We start from the raw sequence: 25,591 nt of genomic DNA, 5'->3' as shown, positions 1-25,591 counted from the left end.
CCGTCCACCGGATACTGGATTCCCGCCGGGTGCAGCGGTCCTGGCAGTATCTGGTGGACTGGGAAGGCTACGGTCCCGAGGAGCGCTCCTGGGTTCCTGCCAAGGACATACTGGACCCTGACCTCATTCGTCAGTTCAGGGCCCTCCACCCTGAGAAGGCTGGTAGGAACGTCAGGAGCCGTTCCTAGGAGGGGGATTCTGTCAGGTTTTGGCCATGACTGTTCGGGTTTTGGTCACTAGATGTCCCCATTGCACCTTTTTTGTACCTTTTGTTTTTTCTTGATCTAATTATTGTTTGCACCTGTAGGTCATTCCCCTGTTAGTATTTAAACCCTGTGTGTTCCTCAGTTCCTTGCTCAGTGTTTGTAAGTTAGCACCCAGCCCCAGCCCAAGCCTTGTGTTATATGGATATTTCTCTGGTGGGATTTTTACCACTTTGTGGAGTTTCTTTGTTTTTTGGAGGTTTTCCTCTTTGTGCCTCTTGGCTTTATTTTTGGACATTGTGGATTTAGTTTCTTTGCCTGAGGATTTTTGTTCTTTATTAAACCACCATCTCTAGTACTGCTGTGTCTGCCTCATCTTCTGGGTTCTGACAATTATTAGTGACTGTTTCTCGCACCGGGTCCTGACAGGATCCAAGTCGTTTATTTAGGATAGCTTCCCTCAACAAATGTATGAGGGCAGTGTGACATTTTATGACAGTGGAATTCCACCACGTACTTTTCACCACCTGTTATGACATATGTTTTGGTGTTTGTGTGTGTGTGTGTGTGTGTGTGTGAGAGAGTGTAGAAAATGGAGGAGCGAGCGTGTGTCTGTGGGTGTGTTGTGAGTGTGGGAAATTGCTGTGAGTATTATTGGGGATTCATTCAGTTGGTGTTTGGTTCCTGTAGGTGGTCATATTACCCACCTTTTGGTTCTTTGATTGTGGATCTCTGATCAGTTTTTTTTCTTCATATAATCTATGGGTCAAATCAAATCAAATCAAATTGTATTTGCCACATGCGCCGAATACAACAGGTGTAGACATTACCGTGAAATGCTTACTTACAGCCCTTAACCAACAATGCATTTATTTTTTATTTTTTTACTATGCATAAATAATTAACAGAGTAGCAGCAGCGTAAAAAGATGGGGTGGGGGGTGGGGGGGGGGGGCAGTGCAAATAGTCCAGGTAGCCATGATTAGCTGTTCAGGAGTCTTATGGCTTGGGGGTAGAAGCTGTTGAGAAACTTTTTGGACCTAGACTTGGCGCTCCGGTACCGCTTGCCGTGCGGTAGCAGAGAGAACAGTCTATGACTAGGGTGGCTGGAGTCTTTGACAATTTTGAGGGCCTTTCTCTGACATGGCCTGGTATAGAGGTCCTGGATGGCAGGAAGCTTGGCCCCAGTGATGTACTGGGCCGTACGCACTACCCTCTGTAGTGCCTTGCATTCGGAGGCCGAGCAGTTGCCATACCAGGCGGTGATGCAACCAGTCAGGATGCTCTCTATGGTGCAGCTGTAGAACTTTTTGAGGATCTGAGAACCCTCCCTATAGGCTGTCTCATCGTTGTCGGTGATCAGGCCTACCACTGTTGAGTCGTCGGAAAACTTAATGATGGTGTTGGAGTCGTGCCTGGCCATGCAGTCACAGGGAGTACAGGAGGGGACTGAGCATGCACCCCTGAGGGGCCCCCGTGTTGAGGATCAGCGTGGCAGATGTGTTGTTACCTACCCTTACCACCTGGGGGCGGCCCGTCAGGAAGTCCAGGATCCAGTTGCAGAGGGAGGTGTTTAGTCCCAGGATCCTTAGCTTAGTGATGAGCTTTGAGGGCACTATGGTGTTGAACGCTGAGCTGTAGTCAATGAATAGCATTCTCACGTAGGTGTTCCTCTTGTCCAGGTGGGAAAGGGCAGTGGGGAGTGCAATAGAGATTGCATCATCTGTGGATCTGTTGGGGCGGTATGCAAATTGGAGTGGGTCTAGGGTTTCTGGGATAATGGTGTTGATGTGAGCCATGATCAGCCTTTCAAAGCACTTCATGGCTACAGACGTCAGTGCTACGGGTCGGTAGTAATTTAGGCAGGTTATCTTAGTGTCCTTGGGCACAGGGACTATGGTGGTCTGCTTGAAACATGTTGGTATTACAGACTCAGTCAAGGACATGTTGAAAATGTCAGTGAAGACACTTGCCAGTTGCTCAGCACATGCTCGGAGTACACGTCCTGGTAATCCGTCTGGCCCTGCGGCCTTGTGAATGTTGACCTGCTTAAAAGTCTTACTCACATCGGCTACGGAGAGCGTGATCACATAGTCAAGACACCCCCACGTGTTTTTATGGCAGGTCGACTAATTTACTTGATTAGATGAATCAGGTTAGTTACAACTGGGGTTGGAGTGAAAACCTACAGGAGGATAGCTCTCCAGGAACAGGGTTGGAGGTAATACCTACAGGAGAGTAGCTCTCCAGGAACAGGGTTGGAGGTAAAACCTACAGGAGGGTAGCTCTCCAGGAACAGGGTTGGAGGTAAAACCTACAGGAGGATAGCTCTCCAGGAACAGGGTTGGAGGTAAAACCTACAGGAGGGTAGCTCTCCAGAAACAGGGTTGGAGAGCCCTGGTATAGACAGTATATGAATAGAAAAGGTGTGTACAGCAGTAGTTATATAGGATGAGCAATGACTATAATACAGTATATACATATAAAGTGGGTTAAACAGTATGTAAACATTATTAAAGTTGCCAGTGTTCAATGACTATGTACATAAGGTAGCAGTCTCCAAGGTGCAGGGTAGAGTATCCTGTGGTAAGCGGCTAGTAACAGTGACTAAGGTTCAGGGCGGGGTACTTGGCAGAGGCCGGCTAGTGGTGACTATTTAACGGTCTGATGGCCTGGAGATAGAAGCTGTTTTTCAGTCTCTCGTTCCCAGCTTTGATGCACCTGTACTGTCTCCGCCTTCTAGATGGTAGTGGGGTGTGGCTCGGGTGGCTGAGGTCCTTGATGATGTTCTTGGCCTTCCTGTCACACCGGGTGCTGTAGATGTCCTGGAGGGCAGCCAGTGTGCCGCCTGGAGAGCCCTTCGGTTGTGGACGGGTGCAATTGCCGTACCAGTCGGTGATACAGCCCGACAGGATGCTCTAAATGGTGCATCTGTAGAAGTTTGTGAGGGGGAGTACTGCTGATGATTGGCAGGAATTATTAATAAATTCACCATTGATCTTCATGATTAGCCTTTCTGTCTCCTTCTGTAACTGGGCTCGCTCTGCGGAAACATGATGACCAGTATGGCCAAGTTATCAGTTGAAAAGTTTACATCACGGATGTTTCAGTGAAAACACTCGCAAAGACCTATAATGCCAGCACAATGCACTACAGGCACAGACAGACTGCAGAAACTCCAGAGGGTCTCTTCCACCACTGAAAATCTACTGAAGCACGTCACAGGGTATTATTAAGATCTTGCAGCATTTATCTCTCTCCTTCAACCTCTTCAACTCTTTCAAGCACTAAGGAGAGTACACAAAGGATACTGTTGCCTGATACATAAATGAAAATGTGTGTGTGCGTGAATGCGGTACCTGAATGTTGTTGAGCAACTCCATCCTTTGTGCTGTCAGTCTGAAGGTGCCTACATTGGCATACATATCATCTTCAATATCCATGACCTTCGTTGCATTGAGTTTATTGTCCTGAGCTCCCGTTGACACCCTGACACCCTTAATGGGCTCAAAGCCACTACACAACACAACACAACACTAAACAATACATTAATTGCACTATAACGGTGACAAACATTGCCCACAAAATGTTAGGGCCTACATAAAGCTGTCCCAACAGCAGTCCCAACACCTTACCACTGCTACACCTGGCTATCTGCGTTGCCTTGTCTGGCAGTGAAACAGTTCATTCAGCCTCATTTACTGCCTTTTAAAAAAACATAGCTGATATGGCTGACTTGCTTAAACAAATGTGGTTTCTACTGACAATTGAGATGTACAAACTATGGCATAAGGGGATGACAAGCGGATAAGAGGCAATCCGTAATTCCGATTAAGACATTAATGAGCGAGCTAGGACAGACGTAGTCAATATAACTATTTGTTCAGCACTAGTCATAGACTGTTCTCTCTGCTACCGCACGGCAAGCGGTACCAGAGCGCCAAGTCTTGGTCCAAAAGGCTTCTTAACAGCTTCTACCCCCAAGCCATAAGACTCCTGAACAGCTAATCATGGCTACCTGGACTATTTGCATTTTGTCATCAAACTTTGTCATCAAAGTCTGGCATTCTCTGGATTTATGGTGCTTTCAAGACAACTGGGAACTCTGAAAAAAAACAAGGTTGAATCATGATGACGTCAGTGATTTCAGGTCGGAGCTCTAGAAAAAGGACTGAGTTCCCGACTTGCAATTCCGAGCTGGATGACCGTTCAAAATGTATTTTCCCAGTCGGAGCTCATTTTTTTCTGAGTTCCCAGTTGTCTTGAACTCACTGAAGTCAGACTTCCCAGTTCTGAGTTTCTATTTTGCGCGGCAGAAGTAATGCTGGATTGACAGAATGGCCAATGTTTATCCTTTTAAGCTTGGAAAAGAGACCCTTAAACCCAGACTTGGGACCACACACCCTCTCCACTGAATAGCAGGCTAGTGATTGCTTTGCAATGCTTGCAGTTAGCCACTGATTTCTTCCAAACCACTCATTGTTGAATTTGCGATTTCCAACTTGTTGTGTAATGTTTATGTCCAATGGCCGATGAGCACCGATATGTTTTATCTATAATTTCTCTTCATAATTTCTCTTCATATGACAACATTTAAAAAGCAATTGCCAGTAGATTGTCGACTTGATTCATGATGATGACTGCTAGCTTGCTAGCTAAGATTTTGAAAGTATGATGTTGACATGATCAGTCCAATCAAAGCTACGGTAGATATAACGTGATTTGACGTCATTTTATCTGTGGCCAATGACCTTGAGCCTTCTTGGATGGGCACTTCTAATGTTACTCTATGGCAGCACCCAAGGGGCTTGAATTTTCGAGCTCTACCCTTAGATTTTGCAGTGACATAGTGTCCCCATGAGTGACAGAACACTGAGCCAATCACGGCGCAACTAGAGAACATTACCAACCCATAGGCTCCTTATGTTCCGCTGGCTGCCCCACCACCACAGAAAGCACTGAGCTAGGCTAAAACACCTGCATTTTGGAGCTGCCTTACTCAAGAAAGCAAAACAGAGACCAAGTTTGTATGCAGCTTTATTAACTCAATTATTTTTTTTACATGTTTTTACATTGTTTGCAAACTGATATGTGACACGTATTAATGAGGGCAGATACGCATGTGAACAACGGGTCACAACTCAGTACACTCGAAACCTAAGCATTATGAAACTTATATTCGATCAAATAAGCCTCACCTATCAAAATAGAAATTCACTTAGTTTGACCAAATTTGATTCTCTCTCATTGCCTCACCATACAAAAACTCCTCACTTGGTCTGCTTAATGCTTATTTTCGCGCGGACATATTTTGGGCGGAGTCAACCCTCTCGCTTCGCCTCTTCATCTCCATTTGTACTTTGTACCCCTTTTGTACGTCCTCCTCCATTCGACAGCGCGTGGCTGCGTGTCCCCGCCCTTCAGCGCCCAGATTCGACCAAACTGACAGCTGCGACTCAGTCACGAGGGGAACATGGAGCACGGAGAATTCAACTTTCTGCTGGCTACCGATTCATACAAGGTGAGTGACATTATGCACTGGGTTTACGCAATAGTTAGCGACAGTATTATACCTAGGACTATGTCTCTTGAAATGTCTTAAGTCTGTGGTGGTTGTAATTTATTTGTGTGGATATTTGAAGGTATAATGTAACCACAGCCAGCTAAGCCAAATCATCTATGATAAACAGACCTGCTACAGTATTATATCTGAGTTCTGTGATCACCTTCTATGGTCTCCTGAAGTCTGAATAATATTATAAGAGTCCATTATATTGGAAGGTAATATAATGGTATCGCATAATCAGAAACGAAAATGAAAGTAATTCCCATTGCTTTCTGTTTACAGTGAAACATGATGGTCTTTATGCAAAGCTGCAATAAATCATAAAACCCAGGTCTACATTTTATCAGTGGGTTTTTGTCTTTTCTTTTCATTTTTTTATTCCCATGTCTTTTAACATAGTGGCTGTAGTACATTTAATTAATATGTCATACTAAAAGTAAAGGGTCAGGCTGCAGCTGCACCTTGTTACAGTGTATCCTTGTAATAAATCACAGGAATAGCGGGAACCACACCCAGCTACATACTTTATAGAGATGGTGATACATTGTTATGACCTGATGTTGGCTATAATAGTTTATGAACCATATGCTCAGTTAGATTCTTCAATATCCGTTTAGACTTGTTGCCATTGAGGACAAGGATTTAATCTGCCCTTGGATTTCAAGGCCTGATATGCTCACTGGACTGTCGAGTAGTTCTGTTTTATGCGGTCAAGAGCTGCCTCAGACGTGACAAACTGAGAGTACCTTTAGGAGAGGTTTATTTCCAAAACAATCACTTTTTTATTGATGCCAGTTAGACAGAAGTTGGCTTGGCAACAGACTTATTGATATAAACTACTGAAACAAGCTGTTATACTTTTTGAAGGGATTAAAGGAGGTGTCCAGACACCTTTTGTGTGATTTCACGTTTTTGAGAAACTTACCCCAAACAGCAAATCACTTCCTCATCCTCATTGTGTAGTATGGGGGACCCGAGGAAACATGAACAAAGGCTCCAAAAACACCCAAATAACTCATTTTAGAAACAGCAAAGATCTCAGTATAGTGATGCAGGCCTTTAGATGTTGTACACATTACATTTTTGTAATTCTGAACTTTATCTGCAACATTATAGCAATACCTCTACCCAATCTACAGGTAACTGCCAAAATAAAGGAAACACTTGAGTAAATGCTGGATCCAATGGATACTGAAAGTATGGAGTGCTTTCACACATGAAGCACATTGAAGCTGTTCTGGTGGCTCGTGGTGGCCCAACGTGCTATTAAGACACTTTATGTTGGTGTTTCCATTATTTTGGTAGTTACCTGTAGCAGCAGGCTACACTGAGAATGGAACAGCTGGATAGGGCAAACGTCTCGAGTCGCACAAAAGGGAATACAACATTACAGATAAAGTTCGTAATGACACAATTTCAGGTGTACAACATCTAAAGACCTTTGCCATTTCTAAAAGGACATATTTTGGTGTTTTGGAACATTTGTTCATGTTTTCGCGGTGGTCCCCATACTACACAACAAGGATGAGGAAGTGATTTGCTGGGGGTAAGTTTCTCAAAAACATTTCAAATCACAAAAAATATGTCTGGACCCTTCTATAACAAAACAAATTGAGATTGTAAAAAAGGAAACTTCTCCTTTAAGAAGTGGACACAATGGTCTCCACAGTTCACCTCACATTCACAATAAATGCTGTTGCTTTTGGAGCTGCTGATCAGAAACAAGGAGCTTTGGAGAGAACACCTTCTTTGACTACCTTGTGCTGTATATATTATAAATAGCATACAGACAGTTTCTTTGGCATACAGGTGTATGATATTAATGATTAATAATGGAAATAATCCTGCTGCAACAGGAAATGTGAATTATTGTGTGGATTATAATTAATGGACAGTTTAGTAGGGGTTGATACATTTTTTGAAATTAAAAGCCTTTAGAAGCCTTTTTAAACCTTGAATATACACCAGAAGTTTGCATTTTCTGCTGTGCAGGACATTTCCTGCAACAACAGGGTGACCAAATTAAGATCCTACATCTGTACTATCACAAGAATGGTCATGTTGTCAATAGTTTTCAGATCCTGTCTTGCATCTGTTTATGCTTTTGCTGGGACAGTACTCAGTCAGGTCCCACAGAGCAGGAGCAGAGTAGGTCAGAGACAGGGTATAACTGGGTGACATTTAGAGTTTAAATTCATCAGGGTGAAAAGGGGTGAAGAAAAGGGTAGGAGACCGTTGCTGCCAGTGATACCAAAGGTCACTAGCACAGAGCATGCAGAGGAAGAGTGGGCTGGTTATGTAATAAAACAAATATCCTAACATCATCTGGGCCCGTTTATTTAACCAACAGTAAGGTTATTTTTCTCCAGGGCAAAGGAGAAAATTTTACACACCTGCTGGAAACTGCAGATTTTTGATGACAAGTCCCCAAATAATCTCAGTAGCAAATATTACACATTACATTTACATTTTAGTCATTTAGCAGACGCTCTTATACAGAGCGACTTACATGAGCAATTAGGGTTAAGTGCCTTGCTCAAGGGCACATCGACAGATTTTTCACCTAGTCGGCTCGGGGATTAGAACCAGCGACCTTTCGGTTACTGGCACAACGCTCTTAGACACATCTGCTTCCTGTTTATTATACACCTGTACAGATATCTGCATGTTTTCTTCTGATTGTACATTTCTACATAATGTAAAGCAGGTTGGAGGGACAGTTGATGTTAAGTGTGTGTGAGACCATGAAGTTTCAGGATTGTCAAATTAGTGACGTTCTGTACATTACCTTGGAAATAATGGCCGATGTCCGCCTCATCCCTTTGCAGAGTACATTTTTCCAAGGTAATATACAGAATGGAGGTGTTTATCCCGCTTATTCCACAGTTACCAAAGAAAACAACACTAAAGCACAAATGTATCAGCAGAATACATTTTTTGCCCGTTGATATTTGTATTTTTATAAGCAAAATCATACTTTTCATATTTTGGTTGCTAGAGACGCGACCCAGTTGTTCGTTCGATCAGTTCTATATTTAAGGGTGCAACCTAGTTGTTCATTCTATATGTTCCCAACGTTCTTATCCCTTGCTTGCTAGCTAGCCAACTAGCTACGTCTAACACAGTGACGACCTCTGCAGCCAGAATAACAGCAAAGTAGCTGCATTTGCATTTGTTTAAGCTGTTTTCTATTGACATTAATTTGGATACATCCATAAAAATGAGCTGATGATGCCCAATTTTGCCTGGCATAGTGCCTTCTCGTCAGGACACTCGTCGACACTGTTCATAATCAAAAATGAGTATTCGACAATGCTGTGGTATAATTAAGCAATAAGGCCAGAGGAGCCCGTGGTATATTGGCCATATTTCACACCTCCTCGGGCCTTATTGCTATTATAAAGTGGTTACCAATGTAATTAGAGCAGTAAAAATATATGTTTTGTCATACCCGTGGTATAGTGTCCGATATACCACAGTGGTCAGCCAATCAGCATTCAGGGCTGGAACCAACCAGGTTATAATTGTCATTAACTGTATTTCTATAATGTTATTTCAGGTCACACATTACAAGCAGTACCCTCCTAACACCAGCAAGGTTTACTCCTACTTCGAGTGTCGGGCAAAGAAAACACAATCCACTAAGATTCAGAAAGTGAAATATGATGAAACTGTATTTTATGGACTTCAGTATATCCTTCATAAGTATCTGAAAGGTAAGACAAATATCATTCTTACTATTACTAAATTGACCATTCCGCTCGAAGGACCATGAAAAAGAACAGCATCAAGTACACCTCTAGTACACCTCTAGTACACCACTAGTACACACCTAGTACACACCTAGTACACCACTAGTACACCACTAGTACACACCTAGTACACCTCTAGTACACCACTAGTACACCACTAGTACACATCTAGTACACCTCTAGTACACCACTAGTACACACCTAGTACACCACTAGTACACCACTAGTACACACCTAGTACACCTCTAGTACACCACTAGTACACATCTAGTACACCTCTAGTACACCACTAGTACACCACTAGTACACACCTAGTACACACCTAGTACACCTCTAGTACACTACTAGTACACCACTAGTACACACCTAGTACACCTCAAGTACACCACTAGTACACACCTAGTACACCACTAGTACACACCTAGTACACCACTAGTACACACCTAGTACACCACTAGTACACAACTTTTACTGTCTTATTCTTAATTTACAGTTGAAGTCAGAAGTTTACATACACCTTAGTCAAATACATTTAAACTCAGTTTTTCACAGTTCCTGACATTTAATCCTAATAAAAATTCCCTGTCTTAGGTCAGTTAGGATCACCACTTTATTTTAAGAATGTGAAATGTCAGAATAATAGTAGAGAGAATGATTTATTTGAGCTTTTATTTCTTTCATCACATTCCCAGTGGGTCAGAGGTTTACACACACTCAATTAGTATTTGGTAGCATTGCCTTTAAATTGTTTAACTTGGGTCAAACGTTTCGGGTAGCCTTCCACAAGCTTCCCACAATAAGTTGGGTGAATTTTGGCCCATTCCTTCTGACAGAGCTGGTGTAACTGAGTCAGGTTTGTAGGCCTCCTTGCTCGCACACGCTTTTTCAGTTCTGCCCACACATGTTCTATAGCAGGGGTGTCAAACTCATTTTAGCTCAGGGGCCACATGGAGGAAAATCTATTCCCAAGTGGGCCGGACCGGAAAAATCATGGTATATATAACATAAAAACAACAACTTCAGATTGTTTTCTTTGTTTTAATACGATCAACATACAACATAAAGCTGGAGCCTGAGGACAGTGTGTCCAAAATAGTACAAGCACAACATCACTATTAATCATAAAACACGTCAAGTTTATTTGAAAATTCTAAAGAAAAAGAACACACAAACACACAATGCCTCAGTGATTAACAGAACTGTTTCACAGATCACAGAACCATATCAGGGTGTCATTTCTCAGGCAGAAATGTAGATAAAAATAATGAAATCCTGTTCCCCAAACAAGTGCAAGAACCACAGAGTCAATAATAGGTTAAATATACAAATAAAATAAAATCAATTAAAAACAATAGCACATCAACATAAAAACATATAAACATAAAGCTGGAGCCTGAGGACAGTGTCCAAAAGCACAACATCACTATTAATCATAAAACACCTCAAGTTATTTGAAAGTTCTGAGGACAAAGAACACACAAACACACAATGCCTCAGTGATTCACAGAAGTATATCACAGATCACAGAACTATATCAGGGTGTCATTTCTCAGGCAGAAATGTAGATAAAAATAATGAAATCCTGTTCCCCAAACAAGTGCAAGAACCACAGAGTCAAGAATAGGTTAAATATACAAATAAAATAAAATCAATTAAAAACAATAGCACATCAACATAAAAACATATAAACATAAATCTGAAAGCGTTGCTCAAACTCCCGTAACAGTCCCGTTATTTTATCTTTGAACCGCTTCATGTCTGCCACATGTTGGGTCGCGCATAAATTTTTCAGACAGGGGAAGTGAGCTGCATCACCACCGGCAAGTTGCGTCTCCCACAATGACAGCTTCAACTTGAAAGAACGTATGCTGTCATAATACTGCGTGACAACTTTGTTGCGCCCTTGCAGCTGTTTGTTCAAGTTATTCAGGTGCTCTGTAACATCCACCATAAATGCAAGGTCCTGCATCCATTCTGCGGAATGAAATTCTAACACTGGTTTGCCCTTTTCTTCCATGAACTGTTCAATTTCTTCTCGTAAATCAAAGAAACGCCTCAGCACAGCACCTCGGCTTAACCATCTTACCTCAGTGTGGTATGGCAGGCCATAGATGTGGTCTTTCTCTCTGAGAAGGCTGTCAAACTGACGGTGATTCAGGCTTCTGGATCGGATGAAATTAACAGTTTGGATGACCACCTTCATGACGTTATCCATCTTTAATGACTTGCAACACAAAGCCTCCTGGTGCAAAATACAGTGAAAAGTCAAAAAATCACGTCCTCCATTTGCAGATTGCACTTTCTCTCTGAACTTTGTCACAACGCCTGCTTTTTTCCCGATCATTGAGGGCGCACCATCTGTAGCCAGGCTGACAGCGCGGGACCAGTCCACTCCGACCCTGTCCAGCACGCCGACGAGTGCGGTAAAAATATCAGCTGCTGTCGTTGTATCTGTCATCGGCACCAACTCCACGAACTCCTCGGTGACGGTCAATGTGTCATCAACTCCGCGGATGAAAATGGCCAGTTGTGCAACATCTGTAATGTCCGTGCTTTCATCAATTGCAACCGAAAACGCAATAAATTACTTTACTTTTACTGAACCCACCAAACATACAGCTTTCCCATTCAATTCCGTGAATAAATAGGATGACCATTTTTCTTGGAACACTCTGCACTCTGCGTCCACTTTTCTCTTTTTTGACAGAGACATATTGGGGCAATGAGGGTGCCAAAGTACATAATGTGTCATAAAACCGTTGTGGATGTGGTGGAGGAGTCAAGCGCAGGAAGCAGAGGTTTAGTCCAACAAGACTTTTAATAGTCTAAAATGCAATAGTATAAACCCCGACCTCGATAACACGAAGAGGCGAGGGACAATTACGCACACGCGTAAAACACTAAACATAGAAAAATTATACGGAAAACAAACACGTATCATATCCAAGAGGCAACGGAAAAATAACAACACACAATTACCATAGAGCAAAACAAGGAACTTATAAGACACATAATCAACACTCAAACAGACACAGGTGTGACAGACAGACAAAAGCAATCAAACACAGAAACATAGAGCGGTGGCAGGTAATACTCCGGGGACGGCGAACGCCGAAGCCTGCCCGAACAAGGAGGAGGAGCAGCCTCGGCCGAAACCGTGACATAATGTTAAAAGTAGAAGCCGTAATAAATATCGCGGGCAAAACAAAGTAGCTCATTGGCTGCACGTGCTTGACCTACTTGCTCTGCCCCGGTATAAACAGTTTGCTTGCTTAACACAATTGCTATTGCGCCATCCAGTGGACGCAATTGGAACAGCAGTTTATTTTATTGAAAAATTGCAGTGCATTTTTATACTTTACAAAATTATTATTATTATTATTTTATTTTTTATTTTTTTCAAAATCATCTCGCGGGCCGGATTAAACCCGTTTGCGGGCCGGACGTTTGACACCCCTGTTCTATAGGATTGAGGTCAGGGCTTTGTGATGGACACTCCAATACCTTGACTTTGTTGTCCTTAAGCCATTTTGCCACAACTTTGGAAGTATGCTTGGGGTCATTGTCCATTTGGAAGACCCATTTGGGATTAACTTCCTGACTGATGTCTTGAGATGTTGCTTCAATATATCCACATAATTTTCCTTCCTCATGATGCCATCTATTTTGTGAAGTGCACCAGTCTCTCCTGCAGCAAAGCACTCCCACAGTATGATGCTGCCACCCCAGTGCTTCACGGTTGGGATGGTGTTCTTCGGCTTGCAAGCAAACCTCTTTTTCTTCCAAACGTAACGATGGTCATTATGGCCAAACAGTTCTATTTTTGTTTCATCAGACCAGAGGACATTACTCCAAAAAGTACGATCTTCGTCCCCATGTGCAGTTGCAAACTGTAGTCTGGCTTTTTTATGGCGGTTTTGGAGCAGTGGCTTCTTCCTTGCTGAGCGGCCTTTCAGGTTATGTCGATATAGGACTCGTTTTACTGTGGATATAGATACTTTTGTACCTGTTTCCTCCAGCATCTTCACAAGGTCCTTTGCTGTTGTTCTGGGATTGATTTGCACTTTTCGCACCAAAGTACGTTCATCTCTAGGAGACAGAACGCGTCTCCTTCCTGAGCGGTATGACGGTTGCGTGGTCCCATGGTGTTTATACTTGCGTACTATTGTTTGTACAGATGAACGTGGTACCTTCAGGCGTTTGGAAATTGCTCCCAAGGATTTCTTTTGATTTTCCCATGATGTCAAGCAAAGAGGCACTGAGTTTGAAGGTAGGCCTTGAAATACATCCGGTACATCTCCAATTGACTCAAATGATGTAAATTAGCCTATCAGAAGCTTCTAAAGCCATGACATCATTTTCTGGAATTTTCCAAGCTGTTTAAAGGCACAGTCAACTTAGTGTATGTAAACTTCTGACCCACTGGAATTGTGATACAGTGAATTATAAGTGAAATAATCTGTCTGTAAACCATTGTTGGAAAAATGACTTGTGTCATGCACAAAGTAGATGTCCTAACCGACTTGCCAAAACTATAGTTTGTTAACAAGAAATTTGTGGAGTGGTTGAAAAAATGACTTTTCATGACTCCAACCTAAGTGTATGTAAACTTCCGACTTCAACTGTACATTTGTCTTTCCCAGCTTCCTCTCACAATTATGTGATTTACATCTTTCCCATATCTCTCATCTCTCACCTTCCCAGGGAAGGTGGTGACTCCAAATAAGATCAAAGAAGCAAAGGAAGTTTACCGTGAACACTTTCAGGATGATGTGTTCAACGAAAAGGGCTGGGAGTACATACTGGAGGTATTAGGCAGCAGGTTTTTTTTATATGTATTGCATGTTAAAGGAGCTACATGTAATATTTTAGTGATAGTTTTGATTTCCTGGTTTTTGAAGGACCTTTTCTTATAAATGTTCTTACTTCATCTTAAACCAAAACCATCTGTTGTTCTGTGGTCTAATCATGCTACAGTAATGATCCCCGAGTGTTTGTATTTCAGAAGTATGACGGCCACCTGCCCATTGAAATCAAGGCAGTCCCTGAGGGTAGTGTGATCCCCAGGGGTAATGTCCTCTTCACCGTGGAGAGTACTGACCCAGAATGCTACTGGCTCACCAACTGGGTGGAGGTTAGTCAGAAATGTTTGATTGTTCATTTCACTTTTGTTTATTATCTATTTCACTTGCTTTGTCAATGTAAGCATATGTTTCCCGTGCCGATAAAGCCCATTGAATTGAACTGAATTGAATATGGCGTCTTAGCCTGGTCCCAGATCTGTCTTTGCTGTCTTGCCAACTCATGCGACAATGACCATAGGAGTTGGCAAGACAGCACAAACAGATCTGGGACCAGGCTACTGGCCTCTAGTCGGTGCCTGACCCCCTTTTTCACTATGACATTACCATAGCGTCTTTGAGTCATGGTTCAGCACTGTTTTTAGATCTGGCACATGTCCAAAGGATACAACATCATTTGGACAGATGCTTTGTGCATTGTTGTCTATCTATATTTTGCTCATGGTAGAAAGTGTCAAGGCAGAGACTCCTCATAAACAACAACAATAAAATGCAAGGTTTCTAAAAGAGCCTGATGCCATACTTGCAAACATAAGCACGCATTTAAAGTATCCGCCAATTAAAAATAGACGATTTACTTGCATGAAACCTCTCCAAGTGACAGTGATTACATCCTGGCACAACTTCTGCTGCAGCCTATCAAAGATATTAGATTTTCTATCCACCAACCAATGGCATTTCTTATTTTGAACCTACAAATTCAAGGTTTATCATTGGTCTGTAACAAAATGTTGTGTGGCAATATTGCACTGATGCATCCTTGACTAGGTTACTAGTTAGACAACATTTTCACGTTTTCGCATACATGACAAAGTAAAAAAAAAAAGTTTATATTTTCACACACATCCATTTGCTTTTATGGAAAAAATATAAATGAGGTCCTTACAAGAAAGTTTATCGACGTACATCGTAAAAAGAAACGACGAAACGAATATACAATTTCAATCCAGTCACTTAAAAAATACATAAACCAGAAAACATACAATGCAATAAGACATATCAAAATGTGCAGCTCTTTATCAGCTCTTGGAACAAAGACGATAATTGAATTCACACAGTAACATTTAATTCACGTTTCATCAGTCGTCACACCTGTCTTGGCGTCAGTGACCCCAGGACTTCCATGAGAATGTCTCTTTATTGAACTTGGCACAGATAAGGCGTGTTGGATTCCTGTGATAGCCCTCAGATGGTCTTCCTTCCAAACAATGTCATAAGTCATGTTTGAGGGGTCACGCTGTGCTCCAACGCCAGCGAGTATCATCTTCTCTCATTCTTCCACTACAGTTGACTTGTAATCGATAGTATTTTTTAACCGTGATTTCGAGTCCACCTCGCATTAAGCTTTTTTGTTGAGGAGAAAACTGTTCAATGCCGGTCCTTGATGCTCGATTCAAAACGCATGTGACGAAGTGGATTATTATAATAATGCAGGCAATAGCAGTGTGTTTGTGTGCAAGACTGGAATTAAATTCCTTTTTCATTTTCAAGCTGTTGGCTGTAGGCTACGTCCCTTTCCATCACACACATGTAATTCTACATTTCAAAGGGGCGGGGGGGGGGGGGGAACTCATGTGAGATTCAAACCCTTGCCAAAATCTGCGACAAGTACATGGACTATGCACTTTACACAGAGAGTAATTTGACCAGTCAGTCAAATACACATGATAGCCTAGTTGCATATTGATCAGAAGGTGCTGTTGGACTGAGGTATGTTAAGGATGCTTCCATGAACAAGTGTTGGAACACGTCCAACTACGTCTACGATTTTAATTGGCTGCAGAAGTTGTGCCAGGATGTAATCACTGCCACCTGTTGAGGTTAGCAAAGGCCTAACGTGTGCCATGTTATCTGATGGGACCAGCTACAATTTAGATTTATGTCACATGCAAGTAAATCGACAATTTTAATTGGATGATATGCATTTTGTGCGTGAGAACTTGTTTAACTTTAAATTCTTGCTTATGATCGCAAGTATGGTCCCCCTGTAAGTGCTTGAATGTATTTATCTATAGATGTTGTGTAGTAAGTAGCGCTGATTCAAGTGCATGATGTACTTTCCCCAGCATCACCAACTCTTCCCTCTCTTCCTCTCTCAGACCATCCTGGTGCAGATCTGGTACCCCATTACAGTAGCGACTAACTCCAGAGAGCAGAAGAAGATCCTAGCCAGGTATCTACTGGAGACGTCAGGGAACCTGGACAAACTGGAGTATAAACTGCATGACTTTGGCTACAGGGGAGTCTCATCTCAAGAGGTACTTACTGTAATTAATGATCATTATGATAATAGTGTTGGATTCATCACACTGTACATACAACATACATATGGATAGCATAATGGAGCAGGTCCCTGACGATTTCCCAACCTGGGGTCGAACAAAGACCCTTTCCCAAACCTCTCCTCAGGGAACCCCAGCCGTTCCATGTATTTTATCTATTCATCAAGCTCTTGACCAGGTAAGTCAGGTGGGCTAATTCAGGGCTAAAACAAAATTGTAAAATGTCTGGGGGTCCCAGAGTAAAGGTTTGAGAAACACTGCTCTACGCCAAGGTTTCCCAAACTCGGTCCTGGGCTTTGATTATTTGAATCAGCTGTGTAGTGTTAGGGCAGAAAACCAAAACGTGCACGCAGGGGGGGGGGGGGGGGGGGGGGGCCCAAGGACCGAGTTTGGGAAACCTTCCTCTACACAAAAACACTTTGGGTGTGTTCGTAAATTCCCTCTGGCTATCTACTCCGATTTCAGAGACTCTCGTCTGAGTGTGCCAGAGCGCAGAATAACTGATTAATTTATGAACGCTCAACACCCGTTGAATATGGCCAGTGTCAGTAAATGTCTGCAAAAAAACTTAAATTGTTGCCAGCAGGACAGTTACAGTCACCAACGCTCTAGACAACATGAAAACAGCCTAACCAGCTCTGCTAGGGTGAGTAAAATGGTCAGAGTGAGGTGTTCTCTCATTTGTGTCTGGAAGTAGCTAGCAAGCTAGCCAACTTTAGCCAGTTAGCTTGGCTGCTTGACTGCCGTTGTGAGGTCAGAATGCTCGGATCAGCCCTACTCCTCGGCCAGAGCGTCCAGTGTGTGCGCTGAACGCTCCGAGAGCGAAACACTCTGAATTTACAGAGCAGACTCTGAGCGCATTCTGGCACTCCATAGTGAATTTACCAACACACCCTTTGTAATAAAAAAAACACTTTCAGTTTCACATCCTCTGATGCCATACTGTTTAGCTGTTCCTGTCGTGATGTTTTTGTCTGGTTTCAGACCGCTGGCATCGGAGCGTCTGCCCACCTGGTGAACTTTAAAGGCACAGACACGGTGGCTGGTATCTGTGTCATTAAGAAGTACTACGGCACCAAAGACCCTGTGCCCGGCTTCTCTGTGCCAGCTGCAGAGCACAGGTAACACAGAGACACAGGTAACACAGAGACACAGGTAGACACAGAGACACAGGTAGACACAGAGACACAGGTAGACACAGAGACACAGGTAACACAGAGACACAGGTAACACAGAGACACAGAGACACAGGTGACACAGGTAGACAGAGACACAGGTAGACAGAGACACAGGTAACACAGAGACACAGGTAGACACAGAGACACAGATAGACACAGAGACACAGGTAACACAGAGACACAGGTAACACAGAGACACAGAGACACAGGTAACACAGAGACACAGGCAGACAGAGACACAGGTAGACAGAGACACAGGTAACACAGAGACACAGGTAACACAGAGACACAGGTAACACAGAGACACAGGTAGACACAGAGAAACAGGTAACACAGAGACACAGATACACAGGTAACACAGTGACACAGGTAACACAGAGACACAGGTAACACAGAGACACAGGTAGACACAGAGACACAGGTAGACACAGAGACACAGGTAACACAGAGACACAGGTAACACATAGACACAGGTAACAGAGACACAGGTAACACAGAGACACAGGTAACACAGAGACACAGGTAACACAGAGACACGTAGACAGAGACACAGGTAGACAGAGACACAGGTAACACAGAGACACAGGTAACACAGAGACACAGGTAACACAGAGACACAGGTAGACACAGAGAAACAGGTAACACAGAGACACAGAGACACAGGTAACACAGAGACACAGGTAACACAGAGACACAGGTAGACACAGAGATACAGGTAGACACAGAGACACAGGTAGACACAGAGACACAGGTAACACAGAGACACAGAGACACCGGTAACACAGAGACACAGGTAACACAGAGACACAGGTAGACACAGAGACACAGGTAGACACAGAGAAACAGGTAACACAGAGACACAGAGACACAGGTAGACACAGAGACACAGGTAGACAGAGACACAGGTAGACAGAGACACAGGTAACACAGAGACACAGGTAACACAGAGACACAGGTAGACACAGAGAAACAGGTAACACAGAGACACAGAGACACAGGTAACACAGGTAACACAGAGACACAGGTAGACAGAGACACAGGTAACAGAGACACGGGTAACACAGAGACACAGGTAACACAGAGACACAGGTAACACAGAGACACAGAGACACAGGTAACACAGAGACACAGGTAGACAGAGACACAGGTAACACAGAGACACAGGTAACACAGAGACACAGGGAGACACAGGTAACACAGAGACACAGGTAACACAGAGACACAGGTAGACACAGAGACACAGGTAGACACAGAGACACAGGTAGACACAGAGACACAGGTAACACAGAGACACAGGTAGACACAGAGACACAGGTAGACACAGAGACACAGAGACACAGGTAGACAGAGACACAGGTAACACAGAGACACAGGTAACACAGAGACACAGGTAGACACAGAGACACAGGTAGACACAGACACAGAGACACAGGTAGACAGAGACACAGGTAACACAGAGACACAGGTAACACAGAGACACAGAGACACAGGTAGACACAGAGACACAGGTAACACAGAGACACAGGTAGACACAGAGACACAGGTAGACAGAGACACAGGTAACACAGAGACACAGGTAACACAGAGACACAGGTAGACACAGAGACACAGGTAGACACAGAGACACAGGTAGACACAGAGACACAGAGACACAGGTAACACAGAGACACAGGTAACACAGAGACACAGGTAACACAGAGACACAGAGACACAGGTAACACAGAGACACAGGTAGACAGAGACACAGGTAACACAGAGACACAGGTAACACAGAGACACAGGTAGACACAGAGACACAGGTAACACAGAGACACAGGTAACACAGAGACACAGGTAACACAGAGACACAGGTAACACAGAGACACAGGTAGACACAGAGACACAGGTAGACACAGAGACACAGGTAACACAGAGACACAGGTAACACAGAGACACAGGTAACACAGAGACACAGGTAACACAGAGACACAGGTAACACAAAGACACAGGTAACACAGAGACACAGGTAGACACAGCGGGTACAGCACAATTAGCACAGATTAGAGGTAAAGCATGCAATCACACTGTAGAAATTGACTGATTTTGTATGTACATGGCCGTCACAAGTAGGTTTAACTTTTTAATTCATTCCAGAGAACTAATCAAGTCTCAGTATCATTTTCAGAGCATGATATATAGCGCCCTCTTCTGAGTTTTGTGTTGTACTACACTGTTCTTCTGTGTTTCTCAAACACATGTAGTCACGGTTTAGTTTAAGTGATTTCCTGTATTGCTTACCTATGGATAAATATTTTATTGCCAGCACCATCACCGCCTGGGGTAAGGACCATGAGAAAGATGCCTTTGAGCACATTGTGAGGCAGTTCCCCAACGTGCCCGTGTCCATCGTCAGCGACAGCTATGATATCTACAACGCCTGTGAGAAGATCTGGGGAGAGGACCTCAGGAGCCTCATCGAGTCCCGCAGCGCGGACGCACCCCTGGTCATCAGGCCAGACTCAGGAGACCCCTTAGACACTGTCCTCAAGGTAGAGAAGATAGATAAAGCATCACCTAGCGCTAGTAGTTTACAACAGTCCATCGGTAGTGGAACCATCGGGCCTGGTTCTCTTTAGTTCTCTTTTGTCCTAGTGTTTTTCTGGTTCTAATGGAGAAAGGGCCTGGGTCTCACCGGCACTGTGTAGGACCATTATGATGTTAAAGTCTTCTGTCAACAGCTCATTATAAATACATTCAAATCATTGAAGAGAGAGCAGGACTATGAACATGTCTCTCACCAACTTGCTGATTCCAAGGTGTTGGAGATTTTAGGGAGGAAGTTCCACACCACAGAGAACAGCAAAGGATACAAGGTGCTGCCCCCTTACATCCGAGTCATCCAGGGGGATGGTGTGGACATCAACACACTGCAGGAGGTAGGTTCACTGTACTCACCTGCCTACCTGACCCTCCTACCAGTGGGGTCCAATCTTATCTGTTGTTCCAAGGTTCTATTGTAACCAGTCTCATTGCAACCAGTCAGCCACACACTTGATTCAACTAAGCAAAGTCTGGAGACTAGGATTAGTTGAATCCATTGTGTGACAGACTGGTTTGGAAGCTTTGAACCACTCCAGGCTTCTCCGGGTAAGATTGGAATGGAATCCACTGCTTTTAAATGAGTAGTATTATTAGGGCTTGGTTCTGTAAAATAACCTTGGACCCACCCCTCGGGTGTTCTGTCGTCTTCAGATTGTGGCGGGGATGAAGCAACACAGGTGGAGTGTAGAGAACGTGGGCTTTGGGTCGGGCGGTGCCCTGCTCCAGAAACTGACCCGGGACCTGCTCAGCTGCTGCTTCAAGTGCAGCTTTGTGGTGACCAACGGACTGGGGGTGAGTCAGTGAACGTCCAGACATTGTCATGAGAGGACATTGTTGTGAATTCATGATTATTTCTCAATTCATCTGTTCTCAATTCATATGTTCTCAGTTAATATGTTCTCAGTTCATCTGTTCTCAGTTCATCTGTTCTCAGTTCATCTGTTCTCAGTTCATCTGTTCTCAATTCATCTGTTCTCAGTTCATCTGTTCTCAATTCATCTGTTCTCAATTCATCTGTTCTCAATTCATATGTTCTCAATTCCTTGTGTCCTCTCTCATTGCTTCCTCCGAAAAAGCATTGGATTAGAAGATCCAGGTTCCCTCCTCTCGGTCCTTCTCATCCAATACGTTCCGAGGAGGCTAGGAGAGAGGAGGCTAGGAGAGAGGAGGCTAGGAGAGAGGAGGAGAGGAAAGAGGAGGAGAGGAAAGAGGAGGAGAGGAAAGATGAATTGGGAAAGAGCCCAAGTCTTTGTTAACACTTTATATGAAGCTGCTCTAATACCTGTGTAATAACACTGTAATTCATTACTATTGTAGTGGCCAATATTTGATATGTAAGCATATTATATATACATCACACGCGATCCGTAATAAGACTTAGCAATTAGACTATTAAAATGAATTATCTGACTCCATAAGATAAATGGGGCGGCAGGTAGCTTAGTGGTTAAGAGCGTTGTGCCAGTAACCGAAAGGTCGCTGGTTCTAAAATCTGTCGATGTGCCCTTGAGCAAGGCACTTAACCCTAATTGCTCCTGTAAGTCGCTCTGGATAAGAGCGTCTGCTAAATGACTAAAATGTAAAATAAATAGCAATATGCAAGAACACTATAGTTAAATCATGTACAATCAAGTATTATGCATTTAGCTGACGAAGATCAATGAATGGTCATGAGAATGGAATTCTAAATACAAGTGTATTTAATTACTTTGTAAAATGAATGATAACATTATAAAAGGCATGAGCTGAAGTTACAAAGCATTAGCAAGCATTACAAGGCATTATTCTAAACATGGTCAGAGTGGGAGAGAGACCAAGAAACCCTGGCTTATGCCATGGCCCATAGCTCATGGGAGAGAGAGAGAGAAACCCTGGCTTGTGCCATGGCCCATAGCTCATGGGAGAGAGAGAGAGAGTAGGTACCTCACCAGCGCAGGTCAGGCACAAATAAGAGAAAGGGACAATGAATCTAAGAACCTTTATAGCATCTGAGTTGTTTGGATTCAAAATCTGAGATGTTGACCAATAGTATTACTGTAAAGTTAACCTCCAATCATATATCAGTCCTACATGATGTAATTACAACAGATCGGATGGCTCAGATTACGGTGTCTGCAGTAACACTTTGTTTGTTCTTTCTCCTGAACTTCTTCTACTCTCAACCTCTCCGATCATTTTCATGATGTCCATCCGGTTTGCCATATCTTTCTAACTGTGCTCCTTCACAAAAGCTCCCAACCTACAACCCATACACTTATTATGGACACAGCGTGCCTACATTATTAGTTATCTTGTTTTTGTTTGTTGTTAGTTGTTATTAGTCCCATCCTTCAATTCCATTAAACACCTCCCATCTATCTCTTAACACCATCCATATAGAATTTCTATTTGCCATATATATTTCAACTGTACTGTGATGTCTTACAAAAGTTCTGAACCTTTCTATTCTCATTGCTTCTACAGATTGTGAATTGAATTTTTTATTTTTTACTAAAAGTATTATTATGTTATTGATCGATTGACTATGACTTTTCAGATCACCCAGTAGTCCTATATTACTACAGTATTGTTTGTAATAGTTTAATGTTGCATAGGCTTACGTCTTGTAAAGAAAATAAATCTGAATGGTAGATCTCGGCTTGCATTTGGACTCAAAGTAATCTGGACTCACAAAATGATCTGCTCAGAAAGTGATCTGGACTTAGAAAGTGATCTGGACTCAGAAAGTGATCTGGACTCAGAAAATGGTTGGTGACCACTGTTGTATTATGTTCTTTTAATTACAGCTGAATGTGTTCAAGGACCCTGTTGCTGACCCTAATAAAAGATCAAAGAAAGGTCGTCTGTCACTCCACAGAACACCAACAGGAGACTTTATGACCCTAGAGGAAGGGAAGGGGGCCCTGGAGGAATACGGTCCAGTAAGCCATTTAAACAAGTGGTCATCCTAAAACCATAGATAAAAGCCTTTTGTTTTTCTTTCTCTGAGGCTTAAGCAAACATATTTTTGGGGGGACTATTATGGAGTTGTTTTAAAGTCATATTGTAATTGAAAGTTGATAAGTTTACTCTCTATTCCTCTTTCTCTCTGTCTTCTTTCCCCAGGATCTGCTTCACACCGTTTTCAGAAATGGTGTGATACTGAAGACGTATACATTTGATGAGGTCAGAGACAACGCCAAGATCAGGGACTGTGACCTGGAAGAGTCTGTAGACTGAGGCCTGTACATGCTCCAACATACTACGCAGAAAGGACTGGAACCCTTCTACCTCCCTGTACAGCACTGACCACTAGGATGAGAACAAATAGCACTTAACGTTGTCCTTGGAGACAGAGAGAGAGAGAGAGAGGGAGAGAGCGAGAGAGAGAGAGAGAGAGAGAGAGAGAGAGAGACTTAAAAGCACTTCATTAGAACAATGTTACACAATGTTAAAAATATATAAACTAAGAAATGTATGATTGAGAAATTATATAAAAAGCACCTTTTATTGAGATTAATTAAACTTGAATTTTTTGATTTTATCATGTATATTTTCCTTTTTCTGAAAGCCCATTTTAAATCGTCTCTGTCTATGGTTGAATTCGGGGAAGGCAGGCTTCCCTTCTGTGTTCATGAGCCATATGTCCAGGATATTGTCACATTCTCAAACATTTATTTGTAAGAACAAAACAACCCTTTCCCTCCAGTTCATTGAAGATAAACAAATGATCCAGAAAAACACCAGCCAGATTCATTTCAAATGTTATGGATAAACAACAAAATTACTTCTCAATCTAGATTGAAATTAGCCAGTTTAAAAGGGGGCGGGTGTGTGTCTTCAAAAGTAACAGGCCACAACAGTCTTCAAAGTAACTAACAGTCTGTGAGCCCCTGCCCCGCGCGATCTATTCAAATATAAAGGGACGTTGCTTGAACATCCTTGCACTGGGAGGTTTGTTTAGGTTTAGCAGTAGCAGCTGGAGGAAGGCTAATGATGCCCCAACCTCGAGTCGATTCTGCACTTATTAAAGAACCGCTTGGCGAGTGGATTCTGCACTTGTTAAAGAACCGCTCGGCGAGTGGATTTTGCACTTGTTAAAGAACCGCTCGGCGAGTGGATTTTGCACTTGTTAAAGAACCGCTCGGCGAGTGGATTTTGCACTTGTTAAAGAACCGCTCGGCGAGTGGATTTTGCACTTGTCAAAGAACCGCTCGGCGAGTGGATTTTGCACTTGTTAAAGAACCGCTTGGCTTCTTCAAAAATCTTGGAATCTTTTCAATCTTTTATTTGTTGTTATCGATCATATTGACTGAATCGGAAAAACCCAGTTTTTCATGTTTTATCATCTGATCTGATTTGAAGTTAACCGCGGCTTTCGCTTTTGGGAGCTGTAGCGGCTAGAGTGGGATAAATATTTTGTCAATTTCTTGCGGGGAGAAAACAGAAGTGAAACTTTGATTGCAGCATTTATCCCTTCAGGTAGAGTTGAAGTCGGAAGTTTACATACACCTTTAGCCAAATACATTTAAACTCTGTTTTTCACAATTCCTGACATTTAATCCTAGTAATAATTCCCTGCCTTAGGTCAGTTAGGATCACCACTTTATTTTAAGAATGTGAAATGTCAGAATAATAGTAGAGAATTATTTATTTCAGCTTTTCATTTCATTAATTACATTCCCAGTGGGTCAGAAGTTTACATACACTCAATTAGTATTTGGTAGCATTGCCTTTAAATTGTTTAACTTGGGTCAAACGTTTCGGGTAGCCTTCCACAAGCTTCCCACAATAAATTGGGTGAATTTTGGCCCATTCCTCCTGACAGAGCTGGTGTAAGTGAGACAGGTTTGTAGGCCTCCTTGCTCGCACACGCTTTTTCAGTTCTGCCCACAAATGTTCTATAGGATTGAGGTCAGGGCTTTGTGATGGCCACTCCAATACCTTGACTTTGTTGTCCTTCAGCCATTT

At 42.8% G+C, this 25,591-nt stretch overlaps 1 protein-coding gene and 1 long non-coding RNA gene across 2 annotated transcripts; both read left to right on the top strand.

The window, feature by feature from the left end:
* Positions 1–5,638: 5,638 nt before the first annotated feature.
* Positions 5,639–24,164, top strand: LOC311116092 (nicotinamide phosphoribosyltransferase). The gene is made up of 11 exons (XM_084191222.1): positions 5,639–5,723; positions 9,328–9,484; positions 14,225–14,328; positions 14,526–14,654; positions 16,701–16,859; positions 17,868–18,004; positions 20,364–20,589; positions 20,857–20,976; positions 21,293–21,433; positions 23,428–23,562; positions 23,747–24,164. Exons 1-11 carry the CDS (start codon positions 5,676–5,678, stop codon positions 23,858–23,860), a joined length of 1,470 nt encoding a protein of 489 aa, XP_084047348.1. The 5' UTR covers positions 5,639–5,675; the 3' UTR covers positions 23,861–24,164.
* Positions 18,277–20,136, top strand: LOC311116093. The gene is made up of 4 exons (XR_014611367.1): positions 18,277–18,517; positions 18,631–18,758; positions 18,967–19,068; positions 19,709–20,136. It is a non-coding gene; the product is annotated as an uncharacterized lncRNA (long non-coding RNA).
* Positions 24,165–25,591: the final 1,427 nt, after the last annotated feature.

The sequence above is a fragment of the Coregonus lavaretus genome (genome assembly GCF_964263955.1).
Source record: "Coregonus lavaretus genome assembly, contig: HAP1_SCAFFOLD_1144, whole genome shotgun sequence".
NCBI lineage: Eukaryota > Metazoa > Chordata > Actinopteri > Salmoniformes > Salmonidae > Coregonus > Coregonus lavaretus.
Note: the sequence above shows the minus strand (reverse complement) of the source record. Positions and strands in the feature narration are given on the sequence as shown.